The 18,923-nt window shown below is 38.8% G+C and overlaps 1 protein-coding gene across 1 annotated transcript; it reads right to left on the bottom strand.

Moving 5' to 3' along the window:
* Positions 1 to 10,864: 10,864 nt before the first annotated feature.
* Positions 10,865 to 15,216, bottom strand: hrh4.f1 (histamine receptor H4 gene f1). The gene is made up of 3 exons (XM_004915655.2): positions 14,976 to 15,216; positions 14,411 to 14,577; positions 10,865 to 11,551 (listed from the first exon to the last, which is right to left on the bottom strand). The coding sequence occupies exons 1-3, from the start codon at positions 15,214 to 15,216 to the stop codon at positions 10,865 to 10,867; spliced, it is 1,095 nt and encodes a 364-aa protein (XP_004915712.2).
* Between the last annotated feature and the right edge of the window lie 3,707 nt (positions 15,217 to 18,923).

The raw sequence follows: 18,923 nt of genomic DNA, 5'->3' as shown, positions 1-18,923 counted from the left end.
TAGGCTGCCAGCACCATATCTCAGAGAAGCAAGCAGGGATCTGGGAATTTAGATGTGCAGTAAGTACTTAAAAAGAATGCCTTTAGACTTACTTTTAATTTATATTAACATTTCATTGTCCTTTAATGACAAATTTTATGGCGCTGAGTGAGGTTTTTTCTCAGTTGTGACAGTACCTCTCAGAAATGGAGACAATGGGCAGACAAGTGTCTAAAAAAATACAGTGCCATCCTGGTAGACCCACTGACAGACACAAAAAGTCTTTAAAGACATCATTAACATATATTTGATAAATCAAAAATGAGTCCAAAGAGCCGAGTGGGGATTTTTAGTACTTTGCAACCTGAATTTGCAGTCATAAATGACCACTCATGAATTTGTGCCAGCGCATGTGAATTCAAAGAACTTAAACATCTCTTAAAGGCAGAGTTATTATACAATAAGGTATATATAATAAAGAATACGCAGAGGATATACAATTCTATAAAGAGTAACAAAACTCCCCCACAGTAGAGTGGTGAAAAATCAAATATTTTCTAGTTGGACCAGTTGGACCTTGAGCTTGGCTTGAAATGTGTTTGGGGTCTCCTTAATTGAGAAGGATTCGGGTGTTATAGTGAGTAGGAGACTTTTGCCAGTGTCAGTCATTTTCTGCTAATAACTTATTTTCTGATATATAAAAAGGCTTTGATTTAAAGGATGAAAACATAAATTTGTCTTTTTAATGGTTCCTGGTAGGCTTCACCTAGATTATGCATTGAAGCCCTTAGGAAGGATATTAGTGAGCTAGAAAGAGTGCAGTGATGTGTGACTACACTTGTAATTAGAATGGAGCAATTCAACTACAAGGAAAAGGTTGAGGTTGTTGACTATTACTCTATTATTAGATTTATATCATAATACTCTTCTCCTGTGTTACCTAACTTAGCCCCTAAGCTCAGCTTAGTCCCCCCCCCATCTCATATACAGAATGTTGTCTTCAGCTTTACTAACAGTTACAACTTACAGCCTATACAGCCCTATTTAGCCTTCAGAATTGCACATAGCATTTCTATAGTTTCAACAGCAATGGATTGCACGCTGATTGTACTGAATAACTTTTATATCAGCCAAAAAGAATAAGATATTTGCCATCCTGTTGGAAGGGGACACTGCATGCTGCATCCTACATGATTAAATCTGATGGTGCCTGAAGGATTTTTTTTTCTTATTGAAATACTTTAACTGTCAGATGTAGAAGTATAAACAAAATGTACTGACTTGGGGCAGATTTATCAAAGCATAAGATTAGAGCTCACCACAGTAATGTACACCCACTCTCTATTAATTCCTATCGCGAAAATTTGAAAAACCCAACATTCTGTTCTTCTGATTTTTCTTCTTCTTAGCGCCCCCCATTTTCTAAACGCTACTCCTCCTACAGTTTTAGGGGTACAACACCCAAACTCTCCACACTTCTTCGCCCTATAGCGGAGCAGGTTGCTTGTGCTTTTCTAAGCGATCCCGCCCCCCGTCTTTTTGTGGCACCGCTCTGAACTCCCCAAATTTCCCATTGACAGGGAAGATTTTCAAACTGCTGCCACGCTTACAGCTTTGAAGCTACACCCCCCAAACTTGAATAACATAATCATGGGGTCAATCTGGGAAAGGCCAACAACAGCCAATCAAATTTCACCCATTGACTTTAAGGGGATAATTGAAACAGCTGCCAATCTTACAGCTTTAAGGCTACACTCCCCAAACTTGAATCACATAGTCATGGAGTCAGCCTGAATAAAAATATGATGATTGTTGGATGCCCAAAAGGGGGCGAAATTGTGAACAGCCAATCAGATTTTACCTATTGACTTGGCAGAAATTTAACCTGCTACCATTCTCACAGTAATAACACCAGGGTACCCAAATTTTGAAGAGTTAGGCACCAGGTAACTGCTGTTTAAGGTTAGAAAAAGTGGGCGGGCCACCAACAGCCAATCAGATCTATTGACTGTCAGTGGGGAAATTCCTCACATACTCACAGCATTAACACCAGGGTCCCCAAACTTTTCGCAGTTGGTCACTAGGGGACTGCAGTTTTAGTTTTGAAGAGTAGGTGGAGCCACCAACAGCCAATCAGATTTCACCTATTGAATTTAATTGGTTTGATGCCAGGGTTTCCATCTTCCAAACCACAGTCAGTCACTGAATATTCAAGTTTTTTTGGGCGGAGCCACCAAAAGCCAATCAGATTTTACCTATTGACTGTCAATGGGGAAATTCAACCTGCTGCCATTCTCACAGTATTAACACCAGGGTCCCCAAACTTTTCGCAGTTGGTCACTAGTGGACTGCAGTTTTAGTTTTGAAGAGTAGGTGGAGCCACCAACAGCCAATCAGATTTCACCTATTGAATTTAATTGGTTTGATGCCAGGGTTTCCATCTTCCAAACCACAGTCAGTCACTGAATATTCAAGTTTTTTTGGGCGGAGCCACCAAAACCCAATCAGATTTTACCTATTGACTGTCAATGGGGAAATTCAACCTGCTGTCATTCTCACAGTATTAATACCAGGGTCCCCAAACTTTTTGCAGTTGGTCACTAGGGGACTGCAGTGGGCGAAGCCACCAACAGCCAATCCATTTCACAAAACACAGAAAGAAATCGCCAGCGCTCGGTCTAACCCACGCTGTAGTGTTGACCAGCTGCTAGAAACACACTATTGTGCCAGCGCTCGGTCTAACCCACAATCTGGAGTTGACCAGCTGCTATAAACGATAAAAAGCCATTAATTATACACAAAGAGAAAGAAAGTTTGCCAGCGCTTAGTAAATCCATTTCAGCCCACATTGGTTTATATTTAAACTGATGCCATTATTTAAGTATTGATTCCGAGGTTCTTAAACTTTGCAAAGTTAGTCACTGGGTATTTGCCATTCAAAGCTTGAAAAAGTCAAAAGTCAATGGTGAAGTGTAAAATGTTACATATAGTTACATAGTTACATAGGGTTGAAAAAAGACCATTGTCCATCAAGTTCAACCCATCCGAGTAAACCCAGCACACAACCTATACTAACCAATCTATACACTCACATACATAAACTATATATATACAACCAGTAATACTAACTGTAGATATTAGTATCACAATAGCCTTGGATATTCTGCTTGTTCAAAAACTCATCCAGGCCCCTCTTAAAGGCATTAACAGAGTCTGCCATTACCACATCACTAGGAAGGGCATTCCACAGCCTCACTGCCCTCACCGTGAAAAACCACCTACGCTGCTTCAAATGGAAGCTCTGTTCCTCTAATCTATAGGGGTGACCTCTGGTGCGCTGATTGTTTTTATGGGAAAAAAGAACATCCCCCAACTGCCTATAATCCCCTCTAATGTACTTGTACAGAGTAATCATGTCCCCTCGCAAGCGCCTCTTTTCCAGAGAAAACAACCCCAACCTCGACAGTCTAACCTCATAGCTTAAATCTTCCATCCCCTTTACCAGTTTAGTTGCACGTCTCTGCACTCTCTCCAGCTCATTAATATCCTTCTTAAGGACTGGAGCCCAAAACTGCACTGCATACTCAAGGTGAGGCCTTACCAGGGACCTATAAAGCGGCAAAAATATGTTCTCATCCCTTGAGTCAATGCCCTTTTTTATACAAGACAGCACTTTATTTGCTGTAGTAGCCACAGAATGACACTGCCTGGAATTAGACAACTTGTGATCTACAAAAACCCCTAGATCCTTCTCCATTAAGGATGCCCCCAACACACTACCATTCAGTAGATAGTTTGCGTTTATATTATTCCTACCAAAGTGCATAACTTTGCACTTGTCAACATTGAACCTCATTTTCCAGTTTGCTGCCCAGTTTTCCAATTTTGTCAAATCGCTCTGCAAAGCGGCAGCATCCTGCATGGAACTTATAGTTTTGCACAATTTAGTGTCATCAGCAAAAATAGAAACAGTACTCTCTATGCCCACCTCCAGGTCATTAATAAACAAGTTAAAAAGCAAAGGACCAAGGACTGACCCCTGCGGTACTCCACTAACCACACTGGCCCAATTAGAAAATGTTCCATTTACCACCACTCTTTGTACTCTATCCTTCAGCCAGTTTTCTATCCAATTACAAATATTATGTTCTAGGCCAATATTCCTCAATTTGATCATTAACCTTCTGTGCGGTACTGTATCAAACGCTTTAGCAAAATCTAAGTAGATTACATCAACTGCCATTCCAGCATCAAGGTTCCTGCTCACCTCCTCATAAAAGGCAACTAAATTAGTCTGGCAAGATCTGTTACGCATAAAACCATGCTGGCACAAACTAATAGTATTGTGAACTGCAATGTATTCAACTATCCTATCCCTTATTACCCCTTCCAGAAGCTTTCCTACTACTGATGTCAGACTAACAGGCCTATAGTTTTCAGGCTGAGAACGAGATCCCTTTTTAAATAACGGCACCACATTAGCAATCCGCCAGTCTCTCGGCACCATGCCAAACCTCAACGAATCCTGAAAAATTATGTGAAGAGGCTTGGCAATCACAGCGCTCAGCTCATTTAATACCCTGGGATGAATCCCATCCGGTCCTGGACCTTTGTTTACCTTTACATGTTCAAGTCTCTTTTGAATTTCCTCCTGAGTGACCCATGCGCCAGTAGCTAAATTACTAGAACTGGGCATATTAAAAGGGAAGCCTTCATTATCTGGCTCCTCAGATGTATAGACAGATGAAAAATAAGAGTTCAAAATTTCAGCTTTTTCCCCGTTCTCATCAACCAACGTACCTCCCCGTGATAATAAAGTTCCCACCCCTTCTTGCTTCATTTTTTTACTATTCACATAATTAAAAAATAATTTTGGATTCTTTTTACTCCTAGCTGCAATATCCCTTTCCATCTCTATTTTAGCTTGCCTGATAGCTTTTTTGCATGCTTTATTTGCTTCCTTGTACCTGATGAAAGTTTCCGCTGTCCCAGCTAACTTGAATGCTTTAAAAGCACGTTTTTTATTACCAACCTCGACCTTAACTCTTTTATTCAGCCATAAGGGTTTTGCTTTGCGATGCCTCTCCTTGCTTACAAGGGGAATATACTGTTGTGTATACCTGCAAAGCAATGTTTTAAAGATGTTCCATTTTCCTTCTGTGTCTAACCCCATGAAAAGCCTTTCCCAGTTGACACATTGCAGAGATGCCCTTAAACTGGCAAAGTCTGCACGTCTAAAATTGAGCGTTTTAGTTACTCCCTTATAGAGCTGTCTCTGTAGCATTATCTCAAAGGAGACCATGTTGTGATCACTGTTCCCCAAATGCTCACCCACACAAATGTTAGAGATAAGTTCAGTATTATTAGATATTACCAGGTCCAAAATAGACTCATTCCGAGTAGGTTCTTGAACCACCTGAAATAAAAAGTTGTCATTTAGCATATTTACAAACCTACTAGCTTTTTCTGACTTAGCCACCCCATTACTCCAGTCAATGTCCGGATAATTAAAGTCCCCCATAATAACAACTTGACCCAATTTTTGAAGCCTCCTCCATTTGCAAAAGTAGCTGGGCCTCATCCCCCTCATCTATACGGGGTGGTTTATAGCATACACCAATGATCATTTTCTTTGTGACCTTCAGCCCTACTGAAATTTCTACCCAAAGAGATTCAACGTTTTCATTGGTAATGTCTTTATTACATGGCTTTAAATCTGACTTTACATAAAGACAAACCCCTCCACCCTTTTTAATCCCTCTGTCCCTCCTAAAAAGCATATACCCATTTAAATTCACTGCCCAGTCGCATTTTTCATCCCACCAGGTCTCAGTGATACCAATTAAGTCATAATTTTCAATACATGCAATAGCCTGCAGCTCCCCTATTTTTCCCGACAAGCTACGCGCATTAGCCAGCATGCAGCGGAGATTACTACTTCTTCCTCTACAGCTTACATTAGCTAAAGGACAGTTAGAGCTAAGGTGAAATTAGTCTGTTTCCCTTGTAACAATGGAAGCTCCTTATCTGATAAACTATATGCCCCCCTCACTCCTCCCCCACAACCCTTTACTGGTCCCACTGCCCCATCTACACTAGCTCTCCCATAAGAATCTAGCTTACCAACCCCCCCCTTGTCTAGTTTAAACACTCCTCCAGCCTCTTAACCATTCTCTCCCCTAGCACAGTAGACCCCCTTCCATTGAGGTGCAATCCGTCAGGGCTGTATAGATTGTACCCCAAAGAAAAGTCAGCCCAGTGCTCTAGGAACCCAAACCCTTCCTTCCTACACCAAGACTTTAGCCACGCATTTAGCTCCCTAAGCTCCCGCTGTCTCCCTAAACTAGCACGCGGCACCGGCAAAATTTCCGAAAAAATTACATTGGAGGACCTTTGCTTAATTTTAGAGCCTAGATCCCTGAACTCACTCTTTAAGGTCCCCCACCTACCGTTCATTTTGTCGTTAGTACCGATATGTACCAAGACAGCCGGGTCATGCCCAGCCCCTCCCAATAATGTGTCGACCCGATCAACCACATGCCGAACCCTGGCACCAGGAAGACAGCAAACTGTCCGGTTGAAGCGATCCGCTCGACAGATTACCCTGTCCACTTTCCTAATGATTGAATCCCCTATAACCACCATCTGTTTAGGCCTAGCTCTGCTCTCCTCCCCACCACTACTAGAGAAACTGGTCTCCCGGCTGTTAGAGAGATCAGCCTCATCTAGAACCGCCAGTCCAGAGTTCACACTCCCATCTTCTTCACACAATCTGGCAAATCTGTTGGGATGCGCAAACCCTGGAGCAGCCTCCCTTTTTCTTTTCCCCACACTCGATTTTCTAACTGTCACCCAGCTTACTGCCCTATCATCCTTTCCTTGCTCCCCTCCCCCCATACTATCTGACCCCGCTAGTTCTTGTTCAGTTAGCAAGAGACTTCTTTCAAGATTGTCAATAGAACGCAGTGTTGCAACTTGTTCCTCTAGTGCTCTAACGCGAGCCTCTAAAGTGGCAACTCGCTCACATCCACAACAGAGGTATGCACTTTGGAACTGTTGTTCCACAACTGCATACATGCGGCAGGCTGTGCACTGTGTCATACCTTCAATGTTGCTGCCACTCATTCTCCCAGTTACAGAAACAGTTAAACAAAAATTGGTGAAAAAAGGCTATTAAATAAACAAAAAAATTTTTTTTTTTTTTTTTTTTTTACCTTGTTTTAACTCCCTTAGTTTGTAACTCCTGTGATTATAACTCCACTTATAGAGCCCCCACTAACTCCTGTGATTATAACTCTGTCAGTCCCACAATTTTTATGCCTAAGTCCCCAAACTTTGCCAAGGTGGTCACTGGGGGACTGCAGTTTAAAAATAGGAAAAGTGGGATGGGCCACTAACAGCCAATCACAATTTACCTATTGACTTTTATTGGTTTAAATGTAAACCAATACACCCATAAATAGGCTTTTAAAAATCCCATAGGAATGAATAGAGAGCGGGGGAACTATCCTGCATACATGGGTTTTATAGAATACTACTGTATATATTTGCTGTTTGATGCAGTGCTCTCAGCAAAATAAATAAGTTCAATTGATTCTGAAACATTAAATGTGGTTTTATCAACTTTCAGTGGCTTTTCTCATAGCAAAACCTTTTATAAGAACCCCTGTGGCATTTGTGGGATATGCAAAGGCGTTAGTCACAAGCTAGCACACGCATAGTAAGCTATAGTTGTAGTTGTAGTTGACAGTGGCACTAGGCAAACACTGCCTGATTGTACCCCTGTTAGTTCAATTATGGTTCCTAGCACTCAAAGATCAAGATATATATAATGTAATGAAATCTAAATTAATAGGATCACTTCATATATGCAATTAAGCATTCTATTTAAATGTCATTGTGCAGGAAGCATAACACTGTATTTTAAATATGCAGCGACAATGAATACAGAGCCAAGAAAAAGTAGATGATCATCAATCAAAGCGTCATCCATTCACCACGGTGTAACTTAACCAAATAGACAAGGGTCAAGTCGAAGTAACTTTCCGATATAAATTCATTAAACATCTTCCAGTGGTTTAAAAGCTATTTGTAAATGCAATTGTGAATTAAAAAATTATCTCTCTTGCTGTCTTCTGCACTGTTGGTTCTGCCTCTAGAAAAAAAGCAGCAAAAACACGATGTATGCAAAGTCTTGGCTGAAGGAGAGCTGACTTTTGCAATATCGCTAATGAATGCATAGTGTTAATGAAAATTACATTTTCTTTCATTAGACAACATAGTAATGAGAAAATCTGTCTAGTTTTGCTTTGCCAAAAAATTGGCTAACAAAATTTTTTTTGCAGCTTTTTTTTTTGCATACTTTTTCGGTACTTTTTACAACTTTTTTGTGGCCACTGGAGTCTATGGTTGTTTTTTTGCAACCTTCTCTTTTTTTGGAATCTATGGGCATTTTTTTTCAGAGAAACCTGGCAAAAAATTTCACTCATCACTAAAGCGTTTTACTTTAAAGTCCATAGTGACCACTATTGGCTCTAATTACCCTCTTTAAGTAATTCTGACAAACTGTCACCAATATCACTGGGACTCATATCTGCAACATACTGCAGACATACTGTAATACACTGAAGATACAAAAATATACTTCTATGCATTTTCATGTAATCATGGATTTCTGTTATTTCCATTGTTATACTGCACTGTAGCAGATGTTAAACTTTTACATGACTGAATATGAGACTTGCCGATCTAACTAACAGCAAAAGGAAAGGTGTGCTCACCACTAAAAGTGTTTAAATTATAAAGCCAAGATGCAAAGACAGTCTGACTACAGAGTTCAGCCAAAATGAAAAAAAGATCCTCTGCATTTGCCCATATTAATGTATAAAGACATTAGAATACTTTATGCTAGACTAATAAAAAGCCATCATAAGCTGGCCACAAACAGATGCAGCCAAGTTTCTTTACCTTGTTGCCGTGTTATGTCTCTTCCAGTTACCTCAGGGAAAAAAATACCAATATTTGCTACCAGGTATAACATGATGTATGGTGTTTTTCAATTGTGTTTTGCAGGCAAGTCTTTGCACTCTAGCACCATCTAGAGGCAGGATTTAACACTTGAAAAATGGTGTCTGGACATGGTGAGACAAAATATGAAAACATGCTGGCTGCATCTGTATGCCAAAGTGAGCCCTGGTCTGACCAGTCCAACATGGACTGATTCATTAAAATTATTTATTCTATATTTTTATAAGGACAAAGGGGATGAGTTAGCAAATACTAAAATAGGAAATCCTGAAAAAATTGAATGAAAATATTACTTTAAGGCAAGACAAGAATGCATGCAGCGATGTAACTAATTGTCACTAGGCCCCCACAAAAAAAACCCATGGAGGGGCCCACTACCTGCCCTCCTGCCCTCCCCGCTAGCTCTTAGTTAGGCGATCTGCTGGGGGAGGTGGGATTTCAATACAACTACAGAGGAAACAGAAAATGCCACTCCCCCCACACAAATGCAGGGTCTGCTTCCTTCCAGCAGACAGTCTGTTGAGGACTGCACCGAGAGGGATACTGCGACATTTTTACAAGCAGTATTTCAATTTTCTTTTTTATTATTATTGTTGTTATATATTTAGACAACTCAAACATACACAATATAATGAAAACATTCAAACAAATATATTTTTATGTCTTTCACTTCATAATTATGTTTAAGCAGAACAGTAGCAGTAGATTAATACAAGGCTTTTCCTCACATTAAAATGATAACCTTTCCTCCCAATAATGTTTGTTAAAGGCTTAAAGACGACATAGAGCTGGATTTATTAATGTTTGTATTTTTTTTCCTCAAATCAAATTTTTTAGCACAAACAATTGTCTATTTAAATAATTACTTTAAAAGCACAATTTTTTGGAATGTATTCATTGTAAAAAACATGAAAAACTCTAATACCAAATGATGCCATCTAAAAGCTGTCAATGCCATTTGGAACCCGTGTTTGCAATTGAATAAAAATTCCAAAGTAAATGAAGATTGAGGTATTCGTTTTTTTATAATATACCCTAATATATACTTTTTAAGCACATAGATTTCTATATTTAAAAGTGTATAATGCACTGGCACATTCTTGTTTTTCACACAATATAACTCCTTAAAGAGAAACATTCTGAAAATGAATTATCTAAGAGATAAAGGGGCTGATTCACTAAAGGCCATTAATGCTTAATGCATAGTTTTATGCGTTAAAAAGTGTTCGATAATTAGGTACCGATTCATCAAAGTCATTTTGCATGCGTTACTACTCATATGCGCAAAAATCCTGATTATCGCAAAGCGTTATTTCCATCGCATTGAGGTAATTATCGAATAGAAATAATACTAACGCTTGATTCACAGACATAGTTAAAGCGTTAAAAGCATAAAATGTGGTGACAATTACTGTGAAACTTAACGCCTCCCAGGAGTAGGCGTTACTAAACAAAACTGCAGCTGGTGATTGGCTGTGGTGACAAGATGGAGTTTGCAGTCAGATTTTTTCAAGTATGTGATTGCCCTAGAGTGATGCATCCTCCAGTTTTCAGGGAAATGGTAATTTTCAGAACAGTCGTTTTCAGAAAGTAACAGTTACGTGCGTAATAGCGTGCGCTAATATCGCGTACGAAATAACACATAAATATATTGCATGCTTTAAAATATCACTTAAAAATATGTAATCGCCAGATAAATAACTACAATAACATCGCTTCTTAATTCTGACAAGTGTCCTTTTAGTGAATCGATCGTTAAATCTCAAAATATAAGAAGCGATTATATTTTTAACGCATGCTATAAATATCACTCTTTTTTTCGTCCTTTAGTCAATCGGCCCAAAATGTTTACAAACTGTTAAATTAAGAAGAATTTCATAAACCGTTCTAATAGCAATTTAAAAGCCTTTCTGAAACTTTTGTGACACACAGGGTAAAGGATGGGGTTAATTGCTGAATTAGTCCATATAAACCAAACTGTAATTTCAACAGAGAAATAATCAGCACAATACCCATGGCAGACAGCACGGATACAAGCAAGGAAGGAATAAGGAGTCCAGCAAAGAAAATAAACAGAAACCAAAATTGCCAGAGATTTTGCAGCCTTCTTGTCCTGGGAAAGTTTATTACTATTATTGTTTGTGATACAGCTTTCAGGGTTCTGGGGAGTGTTTGAACTCAACTGAGAAGAGTTAATGTTTGCTATGGTAAAGGGCATTATATCCTTTGCTTTTTCTTTACAAGAAGTAGATATTGTACCATGTTGTCTTTTTGTGCTGCGTTTTACAATTTCTAGGTAGATTCTTAAATTAAAAAATGAAATACTGAGAAGTGGGATGATGAAATCTAAAGTAGATGCACCAAGAGTAAAATACCACATATCAAGAAACCCAGCATGACAGCTGTCCCCTTGGAGATGACTAGTGCCAGTAATGATTTCCCACAGAAGAACTGCTGGTCCATAGACAAGGAATGAAAGTATCCAAACGAGGATCATATTAAGTGCTGTCTGTCGGTGTCTATCTTGTAGAGAGCGATGTAAAACCTGCAATTGGGAAATTAGGTAATTTAACTAATCAGAAATATGTAGGACAATAGGAGCAACACTCAAAAAGCAGAGAGATGTCAAATTCTCCACCCAAATTGAAAACAATACAACAAAACATTTTAGTTTATTTGAAACCAATTGTTGTACCTTAGAAGTGTAAGAGCTAGAGGGCTACTTGAAGGCTGGGATGTTTCAGTTTTAAGCAAGGGCTATCTTTGCTAAGTGCAAAACAGTTGCAGACAAAGCATAAGCACTACAATGAATGATCATTTTTGATCAATCTACAATCATCTGCAGAGGTTTTTAATACAAATATTAATTCAGAATGAATTCTAAATCAATCAGATTCTAACAATCACCCAGGATGTCATATTTGCACTTCCTTAAAAAAGGATATTATTGTCCAAAGCCTCCTATGGTATTGACTGGTGCAATCCTAAACCAGTCATTTGTTTGGCTGGTCTGGGATAAAGAATGCAAAAGGCTTGGATAAGGATATATACTGATATGAATTTGTTTTTAATTAATGCAAAAAAGTTCAAATGTCCTGCAGGATTGCTTGATCAAATGTTCATAAATCTGTCTCTCAATATTAATAGCAAAGAGAAGTTCTGCTTAGCTCTGTCATTTGCTGCCAACAATCACAATTTCTTTGTACAAAATGACCCAGAATTTGGTTGTGTAGTCTAGGGACAGCCACATGGGTCTGCCTGAGAGGCAATAGTAGAACAGTATAGACACCTGTATAGGTGGTTACACCTGCTGCATTCTGCCTTTCATTCTTTAGCCTGCGCTGTCTGGTTTTAACATGAATGGATGAATGGAAAATATTAAAGCAGAGGTCTAACGTTTCTGTCCCTGATAATTAAATGGCAACTGGTTCTCTGAGGTATTGGTAAATCACCTGAGGTGAAATAAGCATCACCACATCGGTGTTCTCTTTCACGGACATTTTTTTTTTTAACTCTTGACCCAGACTGCCTTTGCAATTACCTTCACACTGAGTAGGTTTCTTCCCTTAGTTCTAAAACATTCATGTACATCATAGACAGTGAAAGGTGCAGTTGCACAAAAAGCTTTTCATATAAGATATCCCATCCCAGGAGCAATAACTTACAATACCAAGCACGGCACGGGTGTAAAATATTTCTCATGTAAGACTTTGCACACTGCATATTTTAAAAAGAGAAGGTCTACACAGTGTATAAGCTACGTCATTCTATTATAGTGTTATATATTGTGATCTGAAAAACAAGCGCTGGCTGTAAGTGCTTCCATTAGAGTACCGATGCTAAATTAAAACATGAATGAGAGTTCCGTTTTCAAGCTTCCAGCTAACAGACATATCACATACAGTAATAGGTTTGTATTTAATTAACATCTATTTCTAACTGTGATGGAACACTGTAATATTATGAGAAATGCTTCAGCTATACTTAAAAATAAAAAAATAAAAATAAGTTACTTCTGGATTTGCCAATTTAGGAAGATAAGCCCTAATTTAAGATGGCATCTTTTTATTAGTGATGAGCGAATTTTTTCACCAGGCATGGATTAACAGCGACATTTATCATCTGGCTAGTGACGAATGTTTTCGTGAAACTGCGTCAAAAATTGACCTTGAAAAAAAATTAGCTGAGAAAAAGGACCCATTGACTTCAATGTATTTGGTCTGAGAAAACAAGTCACGCGTAGAAAAAAGTTTGTAAGAAAAAATTGTTGCATGTAAGGAAAATTTGTTGTGCATTAAAAATGTGTCGCCTTAAAGGAACAGTAACACCAAAAAATGTATATATTTTAAAGAAATTAAACTATAATGTACTGCTGCCCTGCACTGGTAAAAATTGTGTGTTTGCTTCAGAACCATTACTAGAGTTTATATAAACCCTGGTGTGTAGCCATGGGGGCAGCCATTCAAAAGAAGAAAAGGCACAGGTTATATAGCAGCTAACAGATAAACCCTGTAGAATACAATAGTGTCTTATCTGTTATCTGCTATGTAACCTGTGCCTTTTCTCCTTTTTTCCAGCTTGAATAGCTGCCCCCATGGCTACACAGCAGCGTATTTATATAAACTATAGTAGTGTTCCTGAAGCAAACACCCGAGTTTTACCATTGCGGAGCAACAGTACGTTATATTTCAATTACTTTAAAACATTTTCATTTTTTGGTGTTACTGTTCCTTTAAAAGCCCCACTGTAGAAGTGAGAAAAAATAAATATTGCCTTTAATGCATTTGGAATGGGAAAAAAAAGTTGCATGTAAAAAAAATTGTAGGCCCATTAAATTCAATGCATTTGCTCATCACTACTTTTTATATCTTTTCATTCGTTTTTTATAATTATGTGGCATTAGGTTTAATTGATTAGTTTATTTGAACTAACGTTCCACCTTTCCACCCACATTACAGTACACCAAGGGGCCTGTTTATTATGCTGTGTAAGAAAAGACTGTATACAAATCTGTGTAAAATAAATGGAGAATTTCGCCGCCCGAACAGCAAATTTTACGCTGTTATTTTACATAAGTTCCAGCGGAAGAAAAAAAACATGTAAAAAAATTACGCAGATTTTACGCCATTTTTTTACACGGCAAAGCCTGCCAATGACAGGCAAATTTTGTCACCATTTTTTATACAGCATGATAAATCTGCCCCCTAATGTGCATCAGTTTATGAAGCGTGTTCACTAATATCAGGACTGGATGCTGCAGTACAAGGACAGCAGGAAAGCTGTAAATTTGACACAAATGTTAAATATGAATTAGGTATTATACAGTATAATAACTGATAATTTATCACGATGAATTTATCCTGATCAGTTCAGAGTAAGTAACAGTAAATGAAAGAATACTTACAGCCTTGTAGACAGAAAGAAATCTGTCGTAACTGATGAGAACGACACTGTAGGCAGAAGCAGTTGTTATTGTGTAGTCAATTGTTATCCACAGTTTGCATAAATGCATTCCAATCATCCATTTCCCTGTGACTTTATATGGTATATACATGGAGATAGAGACAGCTCCTAGTAAAGTATTATAGTAATTAAAGTGGACAAGTTTAAAAAAGAAAGAAAAAGACATATGTTTCCTCAACATTTTTATTACTCTGAAAACTATTTAGTCCAAGGGTCTATTTATTATGTTTTTTTAAAATGGCAACAAAGTTTACCACACATCACCTGCCTTGGCCGCATAAAAACCAGCATCGTTCTTTTTTCCACCTGAACTTGCATAAAAAAAATGGTGTAAAATATGGCGTTCATGGAGGGAAACTCGCCATTGTTTTACACAGCATTTTAAACCATTTCTGGTAAATTTCTTTTCACACAGCATAATAAATAGGCCCCCAAAAGTAGAACATTGAACATGCTCTATTAAAACAAACATTGCTCTATTAAAACAAGAAGTTAACAACACTTACCTACTAAAAAATCACAAATGGACAGGTTTAGGAGAAAGAAGTTACTGCGAGTTCTGAGTCTCCTGTCCACAATGAAAGCCAATATAACAACACTGTTACCTATAACTATAAGCACCACCATTAAAGACAGAAGCACAGTTAGCAAGATGCTTATTCCATCTGACTGCCTTTTAACCACAGCATATTCATTGGCTACAGATGCATTAGCTCCTGTCTGTTCATATATTTGAAGAGCTTTCATGGTTACAGGATATACACTTAATAAAATAAAACTTAACTCTTCTGGATACTAGTTATTGGGCCTACTGATCTCTGAGTAAGTTGACTGAAAACTTGATATTTTGCAGTCTCTTGCAATTTATAGTCAACTTGTATAGTGGGTTGGCTCTGTGTCATTTGCAATTTTGTCCCACAGGAAAACATCTTAGTTTTCAGTTCTGCAGATAAGTTAAAATTACAAAAATCCCTGGGCAATAATTACAAACATAACTGCAACGGTTTTCCTACTGCAGGTGGCTTACACTAATTCTGTTTCCCCAATGTCAAGGGCAAATGATTGAGCAATTTTTGTCAATCATATTTAGCTTCATTCTGAAATAAATGTTTAATGAATGTTATAAAAACGTTTTCCATATTGTCTTAGAATAGTGGGGGCAATACGTTGCTAAACTTTGCATTTTCTATTTCATTAAAAATATGCCCCAGTATGATACTTTTCACATCTGTATTGCCTTAATTGGAAAAAGCTTCCCTCAGCTAATGATAAAACCTTTGTCCTGTTTCTCTGACTAAAAAATGTATTCGTCTTGTTCATTTAATTACCAGTCTCTAAAATCACTTCAATCCCAAAATGTTATATTTAAAGGGGAGGTATTATAAAACCAATACATTAATTCATGCTCTATCCCATTAAAACTTTATAACATTTCTGAAATAATCAAATTACTCTTCACTATTTCGCTCGCATTATCTGTCTCTATATGAAGACTTGTGTCAGATTCTTTTTTTTTTTACAGACAGTTAGCTTTAATACATCACAGGGCAGGCAATATAGCACACCCAGGCAGCATAGGGCAAGCAGAGTATGGCACATACAAGCAGCATAGAGCAGGCAGAGTATGGCACACCTAAGCAGCATAGGGCAGGCAGAGTATGGCACATACAAGCAGAGAGAGCAGGCACAGTATGGCACACACAGGCAGCATAGGGCAGGCAGAGTATGGCACACACAGGCAGCATAGAGCAGACATAGTATGGAACACCCAAGCAGCATAGGGCAGGCAGAGTATGGCACATACAAGCAGAGAGAGCAGGCAGAGTATGGCACACACAGGCAGCATAGGGCAGGCAGTACCTACAGTGACACAATGCAGGCACTGCTCCTACAGTCTGAGGTGTGAAAAGGGGAACAATGTGGGGGATTACATTCTGAGCCTGAGGTTTGAATAGTGCAGGGTGTGAACAATGGAGGGACGTGACCCCGCCCAATTTGACGTGCGACAAACAAAAATTTCTGTGCAACTAATTTTTTCACGGCAAATTTTCACGGACGTTTCGCGAAACAATTCTCCAATGGCGAAATGCGGAAATTCACTGCGAATCCATGCCTGGCGAAAAAAGGTGGAAGGATTATTATGAAGGGTGTTTTTGAACTACACCTTCCACTACCAGATGGTATAATGACTTAAAAGAAGGACGCCAGGCGTTATTTTGTAGCAAACTCAAACAGAACTTGTTTTATTGTCCAAGACTAAACAATGGAGGGTTATGTGATAAAGAGGTAGAGCAAATGAAATGGCAAGTTCAATGCAGAGAAAGCAAGGCAGTGATGCACCAATGCAGAGAGTAGTTGGTAAGCAATCGTTATCCTTAGGGTTTCAACCTTATTGGACCAGATCCCAAACAGCAGACGTGGATCAGGTAGAAGACTAAGCCTGATACCCTTGTCGGAACTGCAGTCCCTACACTAAGGCAACAGAGCCTGTAAAGGAGACTACTCCCAACTGTCTCTCTTGGTTGGAGCCAGGAAGCTTCTCTTGCTAACTAAAGCTGACTATCCCATGTTCCTAGAACATGCTATTACACAAAATATCCTGCACTTACTCGATCCCATTGGATGAAGACAAAGACTGCAGTGTGCCCTTCTGACAGGTGTGTCTTGTTGAATGGAAATCATTTTTCTGTAGTTTACACATCAGATTTTTGTATCAGTCTCATTATATTTTAACCCAAGCAATTACATCCAACTTGTAGGATGCTTTTTGTCGATCTAACACCTTCCTACTAAATCTCCTGTGAAGTTTAGCCCTTAGTGAATCTAAAGGTAAGCATCCATCATTCTCATTTCTCAGTCAGAAATCACAGCTGAAAGTCATCCAACATCACCGAGGTAGGCTTAATAGTGTTAGGGCAGCTTTTGTTGATTTACCTTAGTTATGAACAATTTAGGGGTCACTGTGGACAAAAGACTTTTAGGGAGACATTCCAATTTTGGGAGGCCTCTCTCGTGTATGAGAAATACCCCATAGAGAACTTGCTGAGACACGAGTAGCCCCCAAACTGGTCTCCCAAATATACTGATTACTCACTTCTGCCTCAGAAGCCCCTTTCTACAGAACATATCTAAAATGGAGAGCCTTGCTGAGCGACCTAACAGACGAACATTGGGAAGAAACTACTGAGAATCTGTACAATCTCTTGATATCCTCAAGAGACAGATTGATTCAATACAAATTCATACTGCAGGTTTATTTTACTCCAGTTAGGATGAAAGAAATTGGTCGCAGAGACACTGACACATGCCATAGATGCCAGGCTGACCAAGCCGGATTCTTACTTATGGTTTGGAGCTGCCCTAGGATCCAGGAATTTTGGGTAGATGTTACCACACACATGTTGACTCAATTGGCTTACCCCCCTCCTGTCACCATATACCTGCCTTCTGGGAATTATGGAGTGAACGTGAACGGCATATCCTCCAGGCTGCTTGCCCACTCTCTACTATATTATGCACGGAAGTGCATTGTACTCCGGTGGAAGGGGTCCGAAACCCCACAAAAGAACACAGTGGACTAAGTTAGTTAATGGGTCGTGCCCTCTATCAAACTAACATACCTTGCTAGAGGATGCCCAGCAAAATTTGACAAAGTATGGCAACCATGGTTGGCATACTCTGAATCACCGCACTAGATGGTTTATTCTATATGCTTTGACTGGTCAGCCTTACTTTAAAGCGAGCAAAATGTATACTCTCTACTCACCCTCTCTTCCTTTCTTCCTTCTCCCCTTTTCCTTCACCCTCTAATATGGGGCTCTATCTGCCCCTCATTTTTTCTATGTGTTTTGTTATGTTTGAAAATCAAAAATAAAAGCAATTAAAAAAAAAAAAAGATATTAGTAAGCTAGAGAGAGTACAGATATGGGCAATTAATTAGGTAATAGGAATGGAAAAACTACATTTAAAAAACACAAACAAAAATTAGGCTTTTGGGCCCAGAGAAGGCAGCAGTGTTTCTGGATTATGTTTATATATGGTTTCCTTCTTTGGTAGAGCTTTAATGTGGTTTCCCTCTCTGGTAGAGCTTTAACTTGCATTGTGGATGCAGTGATGAACTGTGTTCACAGACAGTGGTTTTAGGAAGTATGCCCGAGCCCATGCAGTGATTTCCACTACAGAATCATGTCTGTTTTAATACAGTGGGGCCTGAGGGCCTGAAGTTTACAGCCATACTATACTGGATTTTCACCTTATTCCTTGTGCACAGAGATTTCTCTGGAGTCTCTGAACCTTTTATATTATGTACTGTAGATGATGAAATCACCAAAATCTTAGCAAATATTTGTCGAGGAGTAGTGATGAGCGAATCAATCCCTTGTCATTTTGCAGAAAAATTTGTGGTACTGCTGAAAAATTAGTGAAACTTTGTGAAATGTGGCTACTGCACACAT

The sequence above is a fragment of the Xenopus tropicalis genome, chromosome 6 (genome assembly GCF_000004195.4).
Source record: "Xenopus tropicalis strain Nigerian chromosome 6, UCB_Xtro_10.0, whole genome shotgun sequence".
NCBI classification, from domain to species: domain Eukaryota; kingdom Metazoa; phylum Chordata; class Amphibia; order Anura; family Pipidae; genus Xenopus; species Xenopus tropicalis.
This window is presented reverse-complemented; position numbering and strand designations above follow the sequence as displayed.

Coding starts and splice junctions, on each gene's coding strand:
- hrh4.f1 (XM_004915655.2), bottom strand. CDS start 15,216: ATGAAAGCTCTTCAAATATATGAACAGACAGGAGCTAATGCATCTGTA. Junction 14,578..14,975: donor CATTTGTGATTTTTTAGTAG/GTAAGTGTTGTT, acceptor ATACTTTACTAG/GAGCTGTCTCTATCTCCATG. Junction 11,552..14,410: donor TTCTTTCTGTCTACAAGGCT/GTAAGTATTCTT, acceptor TCCCAATTGCAG/GTTTTACATCGCTCTCTACA.